Source organism: Vigna umbellata, chromosome 2 (genome assembly GCF_029865625.1).
Source record: "Vigna umbellata cultivar VRB3 chromosome 2, Vumbellata_1.0, whole genome shotgun sequence".
NCBI lineage: Eukaryota > Viridiplantae > Streptophyta > Magnoliopsida > Fabales > Fabaceae > Vigna > Vigna umbellata.
Window position 1 is genome coordinate 43,911,876 of NC_142166.1, and position 20,653 is coordinate 43,932,528.

Genomic DNA, 20,653 nt, shown 5'->3' on the forward strand with positions numbered 1-20,653 from the left:
TAATATTAAAATACATGTTATTTACTACTCACAGATAATAAATACTAGCGAATACTAACTATCAATCATCAATTCAATTTTATTCACAAATACATATACCCGTATATTTTTTTCATATCTAGTTATAGTCAATCACATTAAACCACACACAACTTTATTTCAAAAAGATTTTAAATCTGTCACTACATATTGTTTTTCTTTTTAAATATAATATTAGTATACTTTATTCATCCATAGAATGAATTACTAATACCGTGGACAACAAACGAAACATCATAACGAATCGATCATCCTATACGTAACAATAAGCCACCACCATCCTTGATAATTAGTTTCTTACGCAATTCTAATTATAATATTAGTGAAATAAAATTTAGTCACATCATATTTTTTAAATACGAATACAATAAATTGGTTTATATATTTAAATTTGATTAAATATACTGTTTTAAAAAAAATGCTTGAAAGAAAATTTAAATATCATAAACTTAAGAAAAACATATTGACAATAACAATTTAATTGAGACACGTTTTCACATTAACTAACTTTTGACAATAACAACATAATAATGGTAATAAGGTAACATGATGAGACTTTGGAGTTACCAATCTCGTTAAAAAAAAACTCTCATTGGAAAGTCGAGAAGGGAGAAATCGACTTTCATAGTGCCTAAAATTAGTACCTTCCGATGTGGTATTTGCAGAATTTATAAAAAAGAAAAAAACAGTATTAGTGTAAGAAAAAAGAAAAAACCTAGACAAACCGTATTTATAAAACCTTGACATGCTGGGTCATGTCTTCAATTTTGTCTTCCACATTGTTTTCTTCTGTTTTGCTTCTTTTTTTTTTCCTTTTTTTATTTCAACCAAGTCACATATCACGAGTAATGAATCTATCGCCTTTTGCTTTTGGTCTTGGAGATCCTTGATTTGGTTGCTTCATGAGGGGGTTTCCAGATTATATCCTCAAGATTGCTACAAAAGTTCTTATAAAACTGCAACAATATGGAGTGCATCTTTCGTCATAAATCAAAAGTAAAAGCAATCGACATGGGTAAAACTGGGGTTTTCAAAAACATACCTTGAGGTATTCACCAGTATCTCCAGCTGCTTTCTGAATGTCCACCATGTAAAATGTGGGAGCCACTTCGAAAATCTTCAAGTAGATAAATAAGAATTATTCTTTTAGCCATAATATCATGGAGCAGTCGAAAGTCTGGGAGAGGGATAGAAACTTACTTCCATGATGACCGAAAAATACGATGTTTTATTTGCTGAAACACCCTCTACCCTCATCTGAAAATTCATACAAATATCACTTCAGATGAGGACCAACTTTGTCTCATGTTAAAAATGACATCGGATGATAAAAAGATTTGAAAACTGTATGTGAATGGAGAAAATTATGATGCAAAAGAAACCAGAGTAACAAAAGCAGTGAAAGCAAGTAAATCAAACATGTAACTGTAAATAGACCTTGTAGTTGCGAATATGTGTTTTAAATCCCATTGATTGTGCCACGACTTCCATACTTGATAAAACCACCTTTGCTGGCTTTTGAGTGACAAAGCGGGTTTGGTACTTTACAGAGTCCTGCAAGGATATTAGAGCGACAAATCAAATATCTTAAAGCTAATCATGGAAAATATTTAAGAAAATTAGACCTTTAAATGACAGAACATTGTGAGTGTTGTCATATATTTTATATCACAGGGACCCCTGTACATGGTAAAGATTACATATATAGTTTACTTCAGGATAGTACATGGGGCTGTTATTTGACCATTTAGATATGATTACTGACCGAGCCACATCGCGACGCAATGTAAGAATTAAATACCTGTCCACGATCAAAGATTGTTCCAAGATTTAAACCTTGAGAGAGAATTATCAAATCAAATGCATTAAGAATTAAGGGACCCATGTCCTCGTTATCACATTGTTGATCAGCCCTCTGTTCCTTCAGCGATAAAATAATCAGTAAGCAAGCAAAACATGGAAGATAATTAGTAGACGAATGCCACAAGAGATAACAGGCCTATTTCACTGAAGAGAAGGGACACCAATTGTATAAAATGACAACTTAATTTGCATTATGTTCATATATTGAACTCAATTATACCAGTAATGAAATGGCTTCTCCAGGAATAAGATAATTCAAAATATCTTTTATTAATATTAGTATTGTTTATGGTTCTTTGATACGCTTGTTTATCAAATAGAATTGTGGAGTGATCAACACGGCACTCATTATATATGATTCTGATGTAGGGCAGGAACCAGAAGTGCTTTTCTTGGCAAATTACTCGCCTGATAAACAATCCTAAAGTGCTACTCCGTCTCATGTTTTAAATATTCTCCAAATAAAGGAAATATTAAGTTCACTACAGTTATCAAAAGCATCACAAATGTCAAATCTGAGAATATATCCATATACCGAGTATAACCAAAACTCGGATAAGATTATCCTATTCTAATTTAGAATGAATAATCCACAAAAAGAATAAAGTCCCCTGCCTAATAATGATAACAAATACTTCAAAGTCAAAACCCTAATTTTAAAATTAAAATCCTGAAACAGTGTGTTCAATCTATCTCAGATTCATTCTAACAATATGAAATTGAATAGGTAGACCAGAAAATGGAGGCAGATTAGCTCAAACACCAGATATTTTTTACACACACATATAGCTGATAACCGTGTGAGCACACACTCAGATGTAACATACCTCGGTTTCATCAAAAGCAGCATTTATATCATCAAGATTTACATCTTCATACTCAAGAAGACTGACAGGAACGTAGCTCCTCTGAAACCATTCATCATTTCTTATCTGTTCAATGGTTATACGCTGCAAACATGCATCCAAACAAGGCAAGGAAACTAGTCAGAAAGAATGAGGATGAAGAAGTAATATTTAAATCTATAAAAAAAACTGGTATCAGTACATCATTACACATGAACAAAAATGAGGTCCAATTCATATAATGGAAAAAATCCCTGAGCTTCAAATATAATTCGTGCTAGTTAAATTCTTCGTCCATAAATGTGGAGCCAGTATTGGAAACAATGATCAAGAACTACAGGATGAAGCACAGTTTAATTCAAGTTTGGCAGGATGAAATACAGAACATATGTGCTCCACAGGTACAATATAGGTACGATAATAACTATCAACATTTTATAAGTAATTCAAGTGTGAAGGATATTTTTCCGTAAGTTTCATTAAGATTTGTCATACCACATCAAAAGAATGTGCTATATTATTTTATTTTATTGATCTTGATAGAGAAATAAAACCATTAACGAGCTCAGCATAAAAACTTGAGTATTGAGGGAAGTTGGTATCTGGCACTCCCATTTTCCAAATTAAATGAAATTTCAGCACAAAGAAAACCAGCTATGCATGTCCAGCCTAAAGGGCTCATTCTGTTAGGGGACATGTTATGGGACTAGACTCTCCAACCACTTCTGTATGAAGTACAAAATCTTTTACAGCAGGCAACTCAATTTACGTATTAAATACAAGAATTTAGCAGGTGTATCAATATCAGTTGTAGCATGTTTTGCTCTTATTATTTTTCTCCATTTCGATATTGAACCAAATATATATATATATATATATAAAGAATTTAATATTCAGTTGTAGCATGTTTTGCTCTTATTATTTTTCTCCATTTCAATATCGTAACAAATATTTCAAGTTTCTTTTGCAGTTTTGATGGCAGTAATTGATACACCTGCTAGATTCTTGTATTTAATACGTAAATTCTAAAGCAAAAATGTTCACATAGTTCCCAATCATGAACCAGAACTATATGCCATCACACACACTCTTAAGTTTTTTAGATACCTTTGTATCACAACATATCATCAAAAGACCCAAGTCATTTTCTGATTCTATGGCCATAGAGCATTAATTTTAAATTGGCTGAAAAAGGTTGTGCCTCAACTCCTGTTGTGTAATGCAAATACTTACGGTTTCAGGATTTGGGTCCAAAATTCTATTTATCAAGATTTTTGCTCCCACAGGAAACCATGGAGGGCATGAAAATTCTGCTCTCTCAATCTGAAAGAAAGAAACAAAAAAATTAACAATGAAAAATTATCAACATTAATAACAATCCAAATTCAACTTTGACGAAAACAATCTACACTAGCAACGCAACCCTCAGATAATGCAATATTTCTTGAGCCTTTCAACACAGAATAGAGGAGTGCTAACACGAGAACTCATAGCTTGCCAGAACAACAACCTGCATCTATTGAGAGATGCAAGAGACTACTGATGAAAACTTCCATTTCCAATTCTCTGTCATTCCGAGTCAATTTGCTACTTTGGACACTCTTTCACAAAAAAATGGATAAATTTTGACCCCATAACTGCAATTTTTTTACTACTTATTATCATGTCAAATGGCTCATAAATAATAATTGATGCATTTCTATATATGCAAGATAAATATTTTTATTTGCAATGCAATATATAATACAGTAACTATTTATTTGACATGCTTAAATTCATGCCTTACTATATAAGGTGGTTAGATCAAGCTCATCAAAGGGAAGATATCCAGCCAGTAGGACATAGAGGATAACCCCACAGGACCAAACATCTGCCACAGCACCGTTGTAACCCTTATGACTGAGTACCTAAATCCACAAAGTCAAAAGAAAAAATGAAGATGTCAGCATTAGAATAGTCAGTATTTTGCATTTGCGGATCAATGAAAACTGGTATTTACCTCAGGAGCTACATAGTTTGGGGTCCCACAAGTAGTTCGAAGGATACTCACTCCCTGTGAGAATGTTCAATAAGTTTGAGGCCCTTCGGTATCGTTGTATCTTACATGAATCAAAATCATATATAAAAAACTACTTTTGCAACAAGCTCACCTGTTCAGGCAATGCACTCAAACCAAAATCGGAAATCTTTATATTTCCCAGAGAATCAAGTAAGAGATTTTCAGGCTGCACAAGGCAAAGAATAAAATTAGAAGAAGTCGTGATAAGGATAACAGACAAATTTTCATATCTCACTCTATGCAAACCTTTAAATCTCTGTGATAAACTCCCTTACTGTGGCAATAATCTACACCATCAATAAGCTGTTGAAAATATTTTCTAGAATCAGCTTCACTAAGACGACCATGGTGTATCTGCACAATTATATTATTCATCATGAACATCGCTAATATCTTGAATGGTGATTAGTAAAACCTACAATAAAAGGTTTCATCTTGAGATACTCACAATTTTATCGAACAATTCACCACCCGTGATGAACTCCAGTATGATGTAAATCTTAGTACGGGTCGCAAGAACCTGAAGAAAACCATATTTTTCAGCATAACAAAGTGCTTGAGAGTGGCGACAAAACAAGAAAAACATCAACAATGGCTTATCAGAGAAAATATTGAGTTAGCATGTCTATTCTTTTAGAAAAGCTCTCATTAACGTAAGTAAGATTCTCAAAATATACTTCCACAACTGTTCCTCACTCCAATTTCCAAACAATAACAAATAAAACATAAATCCGTGACTCAGGTTTTCTTTTTACTTGCTCGAAAATACTTCTGAAACCTTAATTGACACCAGATTCCATAATTCAATCATGATTCCAAATTGGATGACAACTTTGAAAAGAAACGAAACAGACCCTTAATTACAAAAGCAGAAAGGAATTATCACATGCCTCGTACAGGCGAACAACATAAGGATGCCTAACAAGCTTCATAATGGAAATCTCCCTCTTGATCTGCACAATAATAGAAACAAACCGATAATGAAACATTTTTCAGCGAAAGGAAAGTTAAGCTTATAAATTAATCGAGAGTGGTACCTGGTCGACCATCTTGTGCTTGATGATGGTGCTGCGGTCGAGCACTTTCATGGCCACGCTCTCTCCAGTTTCTGTGTTCTGAGCGAATTTCACCTTCGCAAAAGTTCCCTCCCCAATCGTCCTCCCAATCTCATACTTCCCCACTTTCCTCAGCACCATCTCTCTCTCTCTTTCTCACTGCACCAATCTCAGCTTTTGCATTGCACACTCTTCAAACCCCAAAAGCGTTTCACGAATCAAACGTTAATCACAAGCTTCGCACTTTTCCAATTTTTAACTTTATATTTATTACTTTATTAAGTTCCTTCTTAGCAAGAAATTAGAAATACTGAAAGAGACCAACCTCACTCTTTGAAATTAAACAAAAAGTAAATAGAAACGGAAAGAGAGTATGACAATGAAGGAAGGTTTATTGGTTGGTTGGTCATAAAAAGGGTAGTCGTTTGGGGAAATCGGAGATTTTTCTCAAATGGAAATAGGAGAAAAGAAAATTAGTGTGTGGAAAGAGAAAATGAAGAAGGAAATTTGAAAAGAAGTGACAAAATGTTTGAATTTTTTTTTATTTTTGTTTGTGATTAGAGACGGAGAAAGCATGGTGGACTTATGACAAAGCGGTGAGTAAGCAAGAGGGTGAGAGGGAATGATTGTGTGTGGCGCGGACGATGGAAAATGAAAGAATTGCCGAATAAAGCATTTTGGGGAGCAGTTTCCGTAGACACGGGTGTAGGTGATTACCCCACCTCGTCCAATTATTAAGTGTGGTTACCGGCACTAAACCTAGTTTTTCGGCTCGTTCACACAGTTCATCGTTTCTTTGCAAGTGACGTCACACACTCGAGTGGGAATTGCAATTTGAATTGCCAACTTACTTAGACGTTCTTTTAGGTTTAATGGTGTTTTTTTTCCTCAAAAATATCAATCAGGTCCTCTGCTTATTGGATGTTTCAATTAAATTTTTATTTTTCAAAAATTGAAACAAAGTCATTAAATTGAATAAACATCGTTATAATGCTGTTTTGAATGACATGGCAAGGATTAAGTTAATCTAACATTGATTTTTGTTTTTTATAAATTAAAAAAATTGAGAAAAGTTAATTAAAATGAATTGTTTATGAAAATTAGGGATTAAAGAAATATGAATACTTCCTCACCGTCGTGCCTTCGTTCCAACAATTCTCCCTTTCTCCGCCGCCTCGTCCCCCACTGTTACCCTTCGACGATTATTGAATTGGAAGCGCTAATGCCAAACTATTTGACGACGCCAGTACTGACGCCGCGAGAGTTACCGTTCGCTCTCGGAGAAGACACCGGGATCCGCTCGCTGACGACAGATGCGACTGGATCTCTTCCTCATCATCCATATTCTTTGTTTTTATTTTCATTTATTGAAAAGAAATTTGAGTTAAATTGGTTTGGAACCTTTTGGGGGGTTTCATTGACGGAAAGGAGTGAGTTGACGGTGACTGTCGACATGTGCTTGAAGAAACTGTCAACAATGACTTCTTTTATGTGTTCCCTTTACTAGCCGAAGGCTCATCCAAAAACTCTGCAAAGCAACTTTCTATTGATGAAACTACTTTGACTCTACAAACTAAATTTTCAGATTTAGGTGTTGATTCTCTTGAAACTGTGAGGCCTCAAATTCTAGCACTGTTATTAGTTGTATCTTACATGAAAGATAAATTAGTATTAATCTTAGATATGTTCTGATATACTTAAATTTAAATAGATTGAAATCATGAGTATTTTGGAAGAAAAGTTTGATATTTTTATTGGAATTATATGTAGGTTTATCCAATTGTATGATTTGTTTTGAGATAAAATCTTGATATTTTTCTATTCGAGAAGGCAGCACCACCGTATGGGAAGAGGCAACACCACCGTCAATGTCCGTTGCCAGCACAGTCACCAACGAACTCCTATCGCGAGCATCAACTTTCTCTTTCACCGTTAATGAACTCTTATCGCGAACATCAACTTCTTCTTTCACCGTTAATGAACGTTTAATGAACCTTATAACTCTCGAGAAAAATCTCTAATGTCTACCGAAACAATTCAGTTTAATTATTTTTTCTTAATTTTTTTAATAAATAACAAATAAGAAATCTATTTTAGATTTTGAACGAAATGAAGAAACCTACCTAAACATTAAACTTTTTTTTATTATAATAATGTTTGCATTTAGTTTATGAAAAATAATCCCGTTTTCTACTTTATTTTTAAGAAACGTGAATATATATTCTTGTCTAAAGGATCAATTTGGCTCGTTTAAGCCAATTTGATATTAATTCGCTAGAAAGGGACTGGTCTGGCTCGAGGGTTTGTGGTTTGTATTTTTTTTTCTACCGTCATTGAAATTTTTTTATTTTTACATTCTGATGATGTCGAGCTGCCAAGCTCATGTTAGGTTGAAAATGTTTATCAGAGACTATAGTCAGAACTATTTCAAATCAAAGTTTAATAACTAAAATTTATCAAAGTTTTTTAAATTTAAGGCATTTCAGTTTTACTATCATAATTAATAACAAAATTTATTATAAAAACATTCTTGAAAGACTTAAACGTAAATAAATAAATATTTCATTAACTCGTTCGCTTACAAATTTTATGTCAAAACCAGTGAACAAATTTATTTTAATGCTTGATATTTAATCCTTAATATTATAATAAATCAATTTCCTTTAGGGTGTGTTGGTTTTGAAAGATGAATTTGGGAAAGAGAAAGTGGACAAATTTAAGAATATTTGAGAATAAATTGATTGTTGTAGTTTTTAAGGGATTTAAAAGTGAATAAAAATTGATTTGAAAGAAAAGTTATAAAAATTAATGTAAAATTTAATTTAATGGATAGACAAAAATTATATTATTATTATTTGCATTTGTTAAGTAAATGAACATAGATATGAGAGGCATTTAATTATTTCATTGACAATCATTGCAAATCCAAGTTAAGATACAGGGATGCACATATGTTGTAATTCCTCATCTTGATTACTCGCTTTTAATCACAAAAATGAAGGTGATAAATCTCACAAATCGCTCATCACCAATTAGCATAAATAATACATTTCATGTAAACGAATACAACCTTATAGTTAACGAATGCTCGGTGAAAGAAAAAAAGTTAATAGAAACTAACTCATGTAAAATCAAAGTTTGTGAAAAAAATTAAAATATGTAAAAAATTATTACACTCTTAAACTTTTTTTAAAAATATAATGAAAAATAAATTTGAAAACAAGTATTAACTTTTAAGATTTTTTTTATATATGCTCACAAAGGAACACATTGTCAGAATACATTTTTTTCTTGTTTATTTAATTTTTATCACATCTCAATCTCTAAAATTAAATTCAATAATTTTTTCAAAAAAATAAATGCTATTTGTATACTATATTACATAGCTGTCAAAATGGGTTAGAACTCACAGGTCAACTTGGCTCATCACGTGTTTAAGCAGGGTTGGGTTTAAAAAAACTGAAACTTTTTTATACGAGTCAATTTTTAACCCGGCTCACTTAAAACCCGGTTCACCATTATTGAACCCAAGGTGAACCGGGTTGAATCACCAACCCACTTAGTTTAATTTAATTATTTATTATTTTGTGTTTTAATATTATTAGTTAGCATTTTTTTATTGTATTGTAAATGAGAATAAAGAAAAAATGTTTAAAGAGAGCAAAATATTATAAATTTATTAATCATATAAATGGATAAGTGACACAAATTATTAATATTATAAAATTATTTATTCGTTTTTTGGGTTTGCTTTTGAATTATATTTAAGTTGTATGTTAATTTGTTATTTTGAATTTTTTTTAGAGTTTAACATTATTTTAGAGTGAAATTATTTAAATTTGAATTAAAAAAAATTGTAGTTTTTTGGATTTAAAAAAAAACATATAATCAAGTAAGTCAATCCATTTAACCTACATCAACCGGGTCAAATGATCCATTTTGACAACACTATATTTTAAGTTGAATATTGTAATTTAAAAATATAATTTATATATTAAAAATTGTATTTATCGTAATGTACAGTAGTTCTTAAAAGGTATAACACCTATTTTGGTCCCAATTTTGGTTGGGAATGTTCAAAATGGTCATAATTTTTTGTTGTTGTTTAATGTAGTCCTAAAGAATGTAATTTGTGTTCAATTTGGTCCTTTTTGCAAACATCGTTTAAATCGTTAACGATCATATGTCCAGATGTGCAATTACAAAGTGAAATGTCATCTATTGGCTTACGTGGAGTCCTTTGTGGAGTTGTGAGTTGGATTTATTATTTTTTAAATTGTATTTCTTTTATCAGGGTTGTTCTTTTGAAAAATAAATTAAAGGTATTTAGTTGTAAAGTTTTGGTCGTGGTTTGGGAGGGAAATCTGTGATTTTGGGAAGAACAAGTTTGGGAGAGAACACCTGTTACGTGTTGTTCGAATTGGAAGCATTCATCTTTGGGAAAATCAGGTTTGCGTTCGTAATCTTTGCTTTGTGGCAATCGTATCTATCATTTTTGTTCAACACTGTAAAAGTTGGAAAATTTTTGGTTTGTGAGTGTTAGATTTTGAAAAAGTTAAATTTTTTTTAACATTTGTGTAAACTGTTTAGGGCATTGTTGTGTGTAACGTATTATAATTGGATGTGTGGAGGTCATTGCCGCTTTTTTGTCTTTGGTTTTGGTTTCCCATACCTGTTAGCAGTTACTTTTAGTGTTTATATAGTGGTCTCATGCCCATAACGTTCATTTTGTAGGCTTGCATTTGGGATGTCTGAGGGGAGGTTTAATGTTGCGGTCCACCATAGTGGGACCCTAGTAAATGATTTTCCTTTTAAATATGTTGGTGGGGAAATGACATATTGGAGTGTGGACCCTGACAAATGGAGTTATTTCGAAGTGGTAGATGTTATTAAGGAATTGGAGTATATTAAAGTGACTGACATGCGTTGAAAATATTCTGCATAAGTTGGTTGATGACAGAGGTGCAATGAACATGGTAAACGTTGCTAAGTATTTTGGGGAAGTTCACTTGTTTGTGGTCCACGATGTGGATGATGAGCCAGAGGTGGTTGAAAATGAAGTAAGTGAACAAGTTCTTTTGCTCTGTCATGGAAGTTTAGACAGTGGAGAAGATAGCCATGTAGGTGGGGATGAGGATGAAGTGGAGGTGCAGGGTTTGAATGAAGTGGAGGTGCAAGGTTTGAATGAAGTGGAGGTGCAGGGTTTGGATGAAGTGGAGGGTTTGAGTGAAGTGGAGGTGCGAGGTTTGGATGAAGTGGAGGGTTTGAATGAAGTGGAGGTGTAGGGTTTGGATGATAAGTGGAGGTGCATGGTTTGGATGATGAAGTGCAGGGGAGGAGGAGGAAGTAGAGGTGGAGGATGAACAACATGTGCAGAGGGAGGAAGAAATAGAGGTGGAGGACATGGATGAACAACACATGCATATGGAGGAAGAAGTACACAGTGAAGATTTTACTTCAAGTGTGTCTAATGATGCAGGGGAGGTGCATGGTGATGAAGGACAACAGATGTTGATGAAGGAGAAGGGGATGAAGGACTAGTGGATGTTGATGTAAATGTTGATGAAGTACTTTTGGACGATATAGAAGGGGCTGTATCAGTGGAAGTTAATGAAAATGAAGAAAGTGGAAGTGAGGATGCAGATGATATTATACATAGCCAGAAAAACCCATATGACAGGGGGTTGTCTAATGATGAGTGAGACTCAGATTTTTTGGCCTCTAGAAGAAAGTGGAAGTGAGGATGCAAGTGATGAAAGGCAAAGTTGTGGTCCATTTGGAACATTTGTTATGCAAAAGAGTATGTCTGACTACAAGTGGGAAGTGGGAACAAAGTTTAGGGATAAAAATGAGTTTATGGCTGCTGTTAGAAGTTATGCAATCCATGGTGGGTGGAATTTGAAGTTTATTGAGAATGATAACAGAAGGGTACGAGTGAGATGTTTGGGTGCCCAAAAAAGTTATCCATGGATGGCTTATTGTGGGTATTTGGAAGGATGTAGGACATGACAATTGAGAAATTTTTTTGGATAATCATACTTGCAATAGGCAATTCAACATTAAAATGATGAATTCTAAGTGGTTTAGTGAGACATTAGATAATTCACTACATGAAAATCTGAATTTGAAGATAAATGAAATACGCTCAAAAGCTTTGAGGGAATGGAATACTGATGTCACAATTTCTAAAGCTCGTATGGCAAAGATAATTGCATCTTGCAAAGTTGAAGGTAGTTATAAAAATCAGTTCAAAAGTATATATGACTATGCACATGAATTATTGAGATGTAACCTTGGATCAACAGTAAAAGTTAAAGTGGATAGTGACAATGGTGAGACAACATTTCAGAGGTTCTACGTTTGTTTGAAAGCTTGCAAGGTTAGCTTCCTCTCTTGTAGGCCATTTATTGGTTTGGACGGATGTTTTTTGAAAGAAAAGTGTAAGGGGGAGTTATTAACAACTATTGGTAGATATCCTAATGACCACATGTTACCTCTAACATATGCAATTTTTCGTTAACTTGGACATAATAGAAATAATTACCCATTACGTCCTCAACATGAAGTAGACCTACCAAAGGCATCTCAACCACCACCCCAACCACCAACTGAGGAAATGACACAACAATCTGAAGCACCTCCACAACCAACACAAGAATCCAGAGAAGAACAAACTCAAAAAAGAAGAAGGGACAAGTTACCAATTAGAAGACCATGTGCTTTATAATGTTATAATGTTGTTGTACTTTTGTTTTGTTCGAATTGGTTACTTGTGTGCTAAACATTTGGAAATGACACTGGATATGTTTTGATGTACTTTATAATTTAAATCCTTACATGTAACCATGTTCTTTGTTTATTTTATGCAAAGATATCGTTTTTATGCTTTATTTAATTACAAAGATATTGTTGTTTATTGCTTTATGGACACATCAATCAAAATCATATGGACCATATTCGCAAATAATTAACGGAAATGGAGACTAAATTGAACAATTATTTACTAACACAAATTTCATTCCTTCATTCATTACAAAAGACATAGGCACAACCTTAACATCACAACAGTTCAACTCCATTGACCTAAAAACACTACATTCAACCAGATTGGGACCACTTAAAACACATCATCAATTGAACCAAAATACACACGACATATCATCCTAAAAACACACAGAACATAACTATGTTCACTACACTAACAACACCAGCCACTGCTACTAATAATTGGATCATTTTCTTCAAAGCTTTGACTGTGTTATCCAAATCATAAATCTTCCTCCTTTGCCTCCCAATAATAACATCCCTTTCATCAACATTTTCTTCATTGCACCACTTGAAATAGTTGCAACACATCGCATTACTAGCTCCACTCTGTTATTCATGAACAACAAAAACTTCAAACACAATGTTAATTACTATCACATAAACAACATAGGGGTTATTCAGATTACCTTGTAGTTACGACAACTCCAAAAATATCTTCTCGCATTCTTTGAAGTTCTAGTCATTTTTACTACTGTCATCTTACCACAATTGTAAATGAGGATTATCCTTAGCCCCATTGAACCACCACCATGTGAATAATGATAACTTCGGTGCCCCAAACTATTGCAAGAAGAAGATTGGGAAGCAGACATGACTCATTAACCACCAAAATTAGGAAAAAGATTGGTTAACATCCAACGTCAGTGTGGCTTTCAAAGAACAAAAGTAAAAACCCTAATTTGGTTTCATAAAATAAATTTAAAAAATAATAAATCCAACTCACAACGCGGACTCCACCTAAGTAATACATGACATTTCACTATGTAATTACACATCTGGACATTTGGCCGTTAACAATTTAAAAAACATTTGCAAAAAGAACTAAATTGAACACAAATTATATTTTTTAGAAGTACATCAAACAACATAAAAAACATTAAGACAATTTGAAACATTTCCAACCAAAATTAGAATCAATATTATACCTTGTTAAATTCTAGAGCAGTTAAATAGATGACATCAGAATTAGATTTGAGGGTTTACCAAAAGGGGAAAACATTTTCTGAACCTGCATAAACAAGGCAACCCGGTTAGGGTTCAAGGACTGAAGTGACCGGAATTTGAAGCATAGAACTGGTGATTTATGTGTTTCAGATTTATGAAGTATTGTACTTGTTAGTGACAGTAACAATTCAACAATCAGCAATGGCGAAAGCAGTGATCGGAGAAGAAACCCGACTCAAATTGGCGGAGGATCGCCTCAGCCAATCCGCACTTCCATCGGAGGCACATTCTCCAATGCCATCTCTGTCACACTCTCACTCTCCCAAATACCTATCTAACTAACTACCACCTCCGATTTTACTTTCAGGTGGGTCTTCTAATCGGCAAGTTCAGCTCCGCTTTGGGCCGCGCCTTCATCTTTGATTTGGTTCCCACCCCACTCAACGATTCCGGTGAGCCCGCCTGTGCCCTCATCGAGCCCGACAAGAAGAAGGGTCCAAAGCCCAAATCTAAATCCGAGCCCGCCGATTCCTCTTCCCTGTTCATCGACAAGGACTGGGTCGCCGAACATGCACGCCAGGTTTCTAGAATGCTCGTCGGTGGCATGAAGGTCGTGGGCCTATACGTTTGGGTTAGCGATGCCGCGTTCAAGAATTCTACCATGATGCTTTGCCAAGTATGTTAGCAATTGGTCACTACTTAATCCATTCGTATTTGACTTCGTGATTAACTATGTATGTGTTGTCTTGTAGACAGTGAAGGGTGTTGCTGACGCAGCGCGGGGTTTGGAGGGTGATTGGGATGAGAGACTGCTTCTTCATATTTGTTATAGTCCTAGAAGGTAACCCTAATACTAATAATTGTTTCATTTTGTATTATTATTTTAGTTTATGATGTGATGCTCGAATGTTGTTATTAGTGTAGGTGGAGTTGTAGAAACTGTTCATTGTCTTCGAATATTACATCAAGTAGTTTGCGACCTTGTGATTTTAAAATGGGGAAGGTCTTAACTTCCCTACAGACGTACAAGTGCATTTACAACTTCAACATTAGGTAACTTCCCGGAAATTTGTGAAATTCATAGATTATCGGCTGAATCTGTTGGTAATTTGAGTAATTGGATATGGTGTATTCTGTTGTGTCCTGCAAGGTTACCCATTCTACGTGACAGTGAATCGAAGTTTCAGACATTGAGTGACGTTCTTCGTCATGTTATATCTGTTCATACCAAAGAGCTTACAGGTGCAAAGGCCTTGATTGACGGTAAATTGGTAACTACTCGATTACCTGTTTTTCTCGTCAGCCTATTACTTCTAATTTCAGGCTACTGTTTATGTTTAGTGAACTTTATTCAGAAGTAAGAAGCAATTTGGTTCCCCATTTAGTGAAAAAACTTCAGTTTCTATAAGTAGCAGAATTTAATTCCCTGCTTGTACTGTGTTTGCCTCCCACAATATTGTTTTCATTGCAGTACAGCGGCTCTCAGCACCGGATATTACATGGTTTAAGATAGTTTCTGTATCAGAGTTTGTTTGAGTTGGACATTGAATTAATGTAAAATTTGATGTTGGTGTCCTAAAAATTCCTTGATGAAATACTGAAACTGTATTCTGCTTGACTGTTGATGGTGAAGTCAGATGAAAGCTTTTATAATTAGATTATGGACAAGTATTCTCATTTGCTTCATTATTTATGTTAAGAATCTTACATCAACTAAAAATATGGTCAAATTATAATGTATAAGTGAGTGCAAATCTCATCTTTCAAACTTATTTTATGAGATTGAGTTAGGCTTAAAATTCATTTTTTTAATATGATAGCATAGTTTATCCTAGCAAGGTTTATTGGGTTATCGTGTGTCATCCACTATTAGACCATGTACACATATTTAGTCTCATGCTTGAGATGTTACAAGGGGTTGTGCTGGACATCTTACATCAACTAGAGATATGATTAAATTATAGTATATAAATTAGAAGAAATCTCACATTTGAAACTGGTCTTACGAGGTTGATTTAAACTTGAAATCTACTTTTTAAGAATTTGTTATGATGTAGGATTTAGAAGTTGATTCTTGACTCACTTTTTTTTAATAGTATGTTACTAGATCTATGGTATCTAGAACAAATTATGTTAATAAATGTTGAAGATATTCATAACCAGAGCATGACTACAATACTTTAGCTGATATATTTTTGGACAAGTGTATCATCAGTGCTGCCCATGCAGTTTGATATTCACGCTCTCTTAATATAAGCTGTTACAGTAACAATGCAATTTGTTAGAGATATACGAATTCGTTTTTAGTGGCACAACAGTGGTAGAGTATTAGAAAACTAATCGGTGGAATGATAGAGTACATTTAAATTATAACATCATATTTACCTTCAGACTAACACAAGTAGAAAACCCATGGGGGCACGCTCAAGATTTGCCAAACAAGCCAAAAAATTAATTCAAATGTGATCATGACAAGTACATAAGCCTAGAGGGGTCAAAATAGGTTCAAACCCATGAGGCAACCCAACTCTTCATGGGTTTGAGACAGTCGGGTTAAAAAGAATATAGTTTTTTTTTTTAAATATGGGTCAAACTGCATCCCATTTACTTAACTCGTGGGTTAAATAGATTCGAGTCAAGTTAAAAGTGGATTGACTCGTAACCTACTGACAACAACTCTTTATCGTTTTTTCATCTTTATTTTATTATAATTGTTTACTACTTCTAATTATGTAGGTTAATCTTAGGTGTTTTCAAGACTTGAAAGTTATTGAATTGTGTTTGAGTGGTTTGGATGATTAATTTATTCGTTTGTCCAATTATATATGCTGATACTTTGATTTTTCATATATTATCTTTATAATATCACTTTCTAATTGTAGTTAATACTTGGTGAAATAAGTGAAAAATTTGATTGTACTATTATAAATAGGTGGATCAAGTCAATTTACTTTGACTGTATGCAATAAATATATGAAACAAGTCAGAGGAACAAAACATACTTAATTGAGTCAATCCACTAGTTTGTGGTGAACATAATATACAAAATCTTTGACTCACTAACAAGTGAATCAAGTTAAGTTGATTCGTTTTTACCTTAACTAGTGGTGAACTTATGTGAGCCATTTTGACTCACTTTCACACCTTTACGTAAGTGCTTGGGAAATCAATCCTCAAAAGCTAGCTATTAAGGGGTAAGAACCAAACAATATAATATTCCATTGAGTATCTCATACTACTTAATGTGGGACGTAGGCACCCACGATACCCAAGTCCCTATTGTATCAGCTTCTAGATGGTATTGAGTTAAATGTACCGTTATCTTTGATAGAGTGTCATACAACTATCTTAGTTAAAATGATAGAGTGTCATACAACTATCTTAGTTAAAATCATTTGTATTGATCTTGCTGAGCGCAACTGTCTTAAATAAAGGACTTAGTGGAGGTTTGATAATTGTTGAGCACTGTTGAGCACAACTGATTTTTCAAACAGGAATTTCAGTATATCAGATATACCTTCTAGGCTATTGATTACCTTGATTTTCAAGTACAGGCAACAGGATATGGTGTCTTGAATATATTTCATATGAATTCCATGTTGCTTACTGCTCAAGTGTGCAGTTCTATTCTATGATGTTTGGTAATTGTGTAGAGAATGAGATGGACTAAAGTTTTTGTTGGATATAGTGAAAACTATGTATGAGATTAATCTTCTTTGTGTTGAATATACACGTAAGATACTTTATTTATAATAGAAGAAATATGAACAAAGTTCAAAATGCAAATAAGAAATAATAACAAACTAACTAAAGATAAAAGATAAAAATAATATATCTAACAGTTTCATTTTATCTAAGACGGTCATATTACCATAATGTTTGTCTACCTAAAATGCTATCCAGAGCTCACATTTAGGTTAAGCCATATCTTAAAAGTGCTGTTTGTGACATGAAATCTATTTGGACAAATTTTCCTGGAAACACTTCTTGGAGAGAAAAATAAAAGGAAAAAAAAATGAAATCAACTTCTTTATAAGTTATAATTAGTGACTAAAATTAGTTTGTACTTAAGCTAATTTGTAGAAGGTCATATCTAAATTTTTATTTTTAACATGTGCAGAAACTAATTTTAGCTCATGAAGAAATTCATGTCATTTTTTTTTCTTATTTTTATCTTTTAGAAGTCCTTATGAAAGAGTCTGTCCTGAAAGGCTCATAGCCTTATACTGCTTGTGTTTTGGGTTTATTGCCCCAATCTATTTTTTTATCACAATTTGTAGAAAATCCTTATGATATCATTATTTATAAGAAAATCATTTCTACTTTTAGGTTGTTGAGAGTGAGTCATATTCATCGGATGGTGTGCATGAAGTCGAATTGCTTCTACCATTTCTGAACAATAGATCTATTGAAGGTATGTTTGCCTTCGGCGCTCTCATATAAATGTTCTTATTATTATTGTTATTCTTATTTTGTTGTTTTAAAATTTCATTTTCTAATATTGACAGTTAATATTTTGTAAAGCATGCAGCCAAGGAGATGTTGTTGGTCTTCTTTCATTTAGTGGTATGATATGTTCTTTTGCATATCTAAATTCAAAAGAGCCAACTTCACAAGCCGTCACTAATATAAAGGTGAGTCAATAATTATATATATTCATTCTGTTCATGATTTTATGATCAAACTTGTCCTTTTTTTCAAGGGTTGTCTTAGGTTGAAAATTGTTTGGAAACCTCTACCCTAAAATATGATTTGTTGATCCCCCAGTTCTTGTGTGTAATAAATAAAATTAAACTCCCCCCACCATTATCTTTTCGTGGTTGTCTTGTATTGTCATGGATTACAATTCTGTGTGTAGGGAGATATCATTAAGAGTCTGCAAAGTAGATTGGATATAATCTGTGATGAGGTAGATGCTGACTCTGGTAACAATCATGATGAAGCAAGACATGAAATATCGGTTGAAAAGCCTGTTCCCCAACTAGTGTTACTCACATTGAGGTAGGTAACTTGTAATAATGGTACAGTACTCATTCCAGTGCATGAAGCTTCTGCCTTGTGGAGGGTTTGGGTAGGGTAGATGTATACTCTTAGTTCCTGAAGTTCACAGGGGAGTCTGATTTGTCACTTAGGCAGATTTTTATTTCACAATGATTTTCTTGGTTTTTTTCTTTTTGTGATCCAGATGACAAGGTTCAATTAATTCCATTGGTGGTTTGAAATGATTACATTGTGTGGGCTATTAATTTGTATTCGGTTTTTGTTACAAAGAGGTCTATAGCCTAGTGGGGGGAGAGGGAGGGTAGTTTGAGCAGTGGAAAAGTAGCTTAATTGGGATTTGAAGCTGGGAACAAGCACTCACTCAATGGATTTTATGCCACATTGACACTTAAATGAATCATCCATTAGCATTTTCTGTATATTGATTGTTAAAGTTTACGTTGATACATACATAGAGAGTAAATCCGTGACCTAGATGTGTATAATCTGAAACTCATTCTAGATTTTGCCACCATAAACATCTAAAAGTAATAATCATGTCAATACATAGATTAAATTGATACATTTTTTGTTATTTTGGCTTCTATGCTTTGGTTTGTTTGATTAATTAAACCTATCATATGTTTTTTTTGGCAGAAAAGGATGCAGTCTTCCATTTCCTAGAAGAGTCTTTGCACCTTGGTTAGCAGGGGTGTATGTGTGTGATTATTTGCAGCCTTCTGAAACTGTCGAGGTTGGTTCCATTTCTGTAGGGAAATAATAGATTTTGTGTCTAAATTTATTTCCATGCGTGATTTTGTTTGAAGATCAACTATTCATTATTTTGCATTATGGTATTGTTGCAGAAAAAAATGTTATTTGCTTAAGAATTTTGAACTGATCCTTAAACATGTGCATAAACAGACATTGTTGTCTTGACAATATCAATAATTTAGTGATTCTGGAATATTTCTGTCAGAAATAAAGCACCAGGTCATACATTGAACAACTGTCTAATTAATAAGGTATAACCTGGTGCTTTGCACATAAAGAATGCATGTATTTGTGTACGCGCTTGAATTGAGGAGTATGCATTACATGATTTTATGTTCCGATAACAACATAATCGCAGAAGGCAAAGAAATATGATAATGACTTTACTTGCTATGTTCTTATGAACTTGTTCTTTTATTTTAATTTTTCTTTGTTACTACTATTTCTTAAATATTAGTCCTGACTTGTGATTTTCATTCTACAGGTTTTTAAGGACCATTGCATGGAGTTATTATCCATGAAAGCTCCAATGGATGTCTCTACAATTTTGGAGCCAGAAAAAGAAGTCCTATCTTTCAAAACTAAATCTTTCTATGATCTGGCAATGCCCTCCAATTCAGAAATTCATCTCATGGAAAACAAGAGCAAACATGATGGTGGAGGAGAGAGTTCAAATAGTAAAAGTGCAAAGCCTGGCCACATTAATGCTGTCGCGGCTGGTCTTATCCTTCTCTTATCTGTGTTAATTGGTTTTGTGCTGTTCTTTCTGAAGGGTTGAGGGTTTTATTCTAGGATTCTCTCTCCATGGACACACATTGGCTTAATTTATAAAATTGCACAGCAGCTGACAACAATTTACACTTGGAAATCATACAAAATAATTATTTATCGTCTAAGGCCAATAGGGTTTTGATGCTCTTCATATGGGATCAATTCAGAACCTAATCTCGGTTCTAGAGTGAGAAAATTATAAGTTGCACATTTTATTAAGAAACATCTCAAATTAGTTTGCTTGAATATTTTAAATATAACTTAATGACGTAATG

The 20,653-nt window shown here is 33.6% G+C and overlaps 2 protein-coding genes across 3 annotated transcripts; one reads left to right on the plus strand and one right to left on the minus strand.

Annotated features, from left to right (window-relative positions):
* Positions 1–478: 478 nt before the first annotated feature.
* Positions 479–6,498, minus strand: LOC124822685 (CBL-interacting serine/threonine-protein kinase 8-like). 2 transcript variants are annotated; one of them, XM_047294716.2, is made up of 14 exons: positions 5,844–6,498; positions 5,697–5,759; positions 5,255–5,326; positions 5,053–5,160; positions 4,898–4,972; positions 4,747–4,800; positions 4,529–4,654; positions 3,981–4,070; positions 2,730–2,852; positions 1,841–1,954; positions 1,477–1,593; positions 1,240–1,296; positions 1,082–1,156; positions 479–995 (listed from the first exon to the last, which is right to left on the minus strand). In XM_047294716.2, the coding sequence occupies exons 1-14, from the start codon at positions 6,000–6,002 to the stop codon at positions 894–896; spliced, it is 1,335 nt and encodes a 444-aa protein (XP_047150672.1). In that variant the 5' UTR covers positions 6,003–6,498; the 3' UTR covers positions 479–893. The 2 variants fall into 2 exon arrangements, with proteins under 2 accessions (XP_047150672.1, XP_047150671.1); XM_047294715.2 differs by having other exon boundaries at positions 1,841–1,960; positions 5,844–6,497.
* Positions 6,499–13,871: 7,373 nt separating this feature from the next.
* On the plus strand, positions 13,872–20,509 carry LOC124842878 (oxidoreductase, zinc-binding dehydrogenase family protein). The gene is made up of 10 exons (XM_047319508.2): positions 13,872–14,135; positions 14,221–14,529; positions 14,606–14,694; positions 14,778–14,906; positions 15,004–15,124; positions 18,183–18,267; positions 18,378–18,487; positions 18,712–18,854; positions 19,491–19,587; positions 20,092–20,509. Exons 1-10 carry the CDS (start codon positions 14,055–14,057, stop codon positions 20,383–20,385), a joined length of 1,458 nt encoding a protein of 485 aa, XP_047175464.1. The 5' UTR covers positions 13,872–14,054; the 3' UTR covers positions 20,386–20,509.
* Positions 20,510–20,653: the final 144 nt, after the last annotated feature.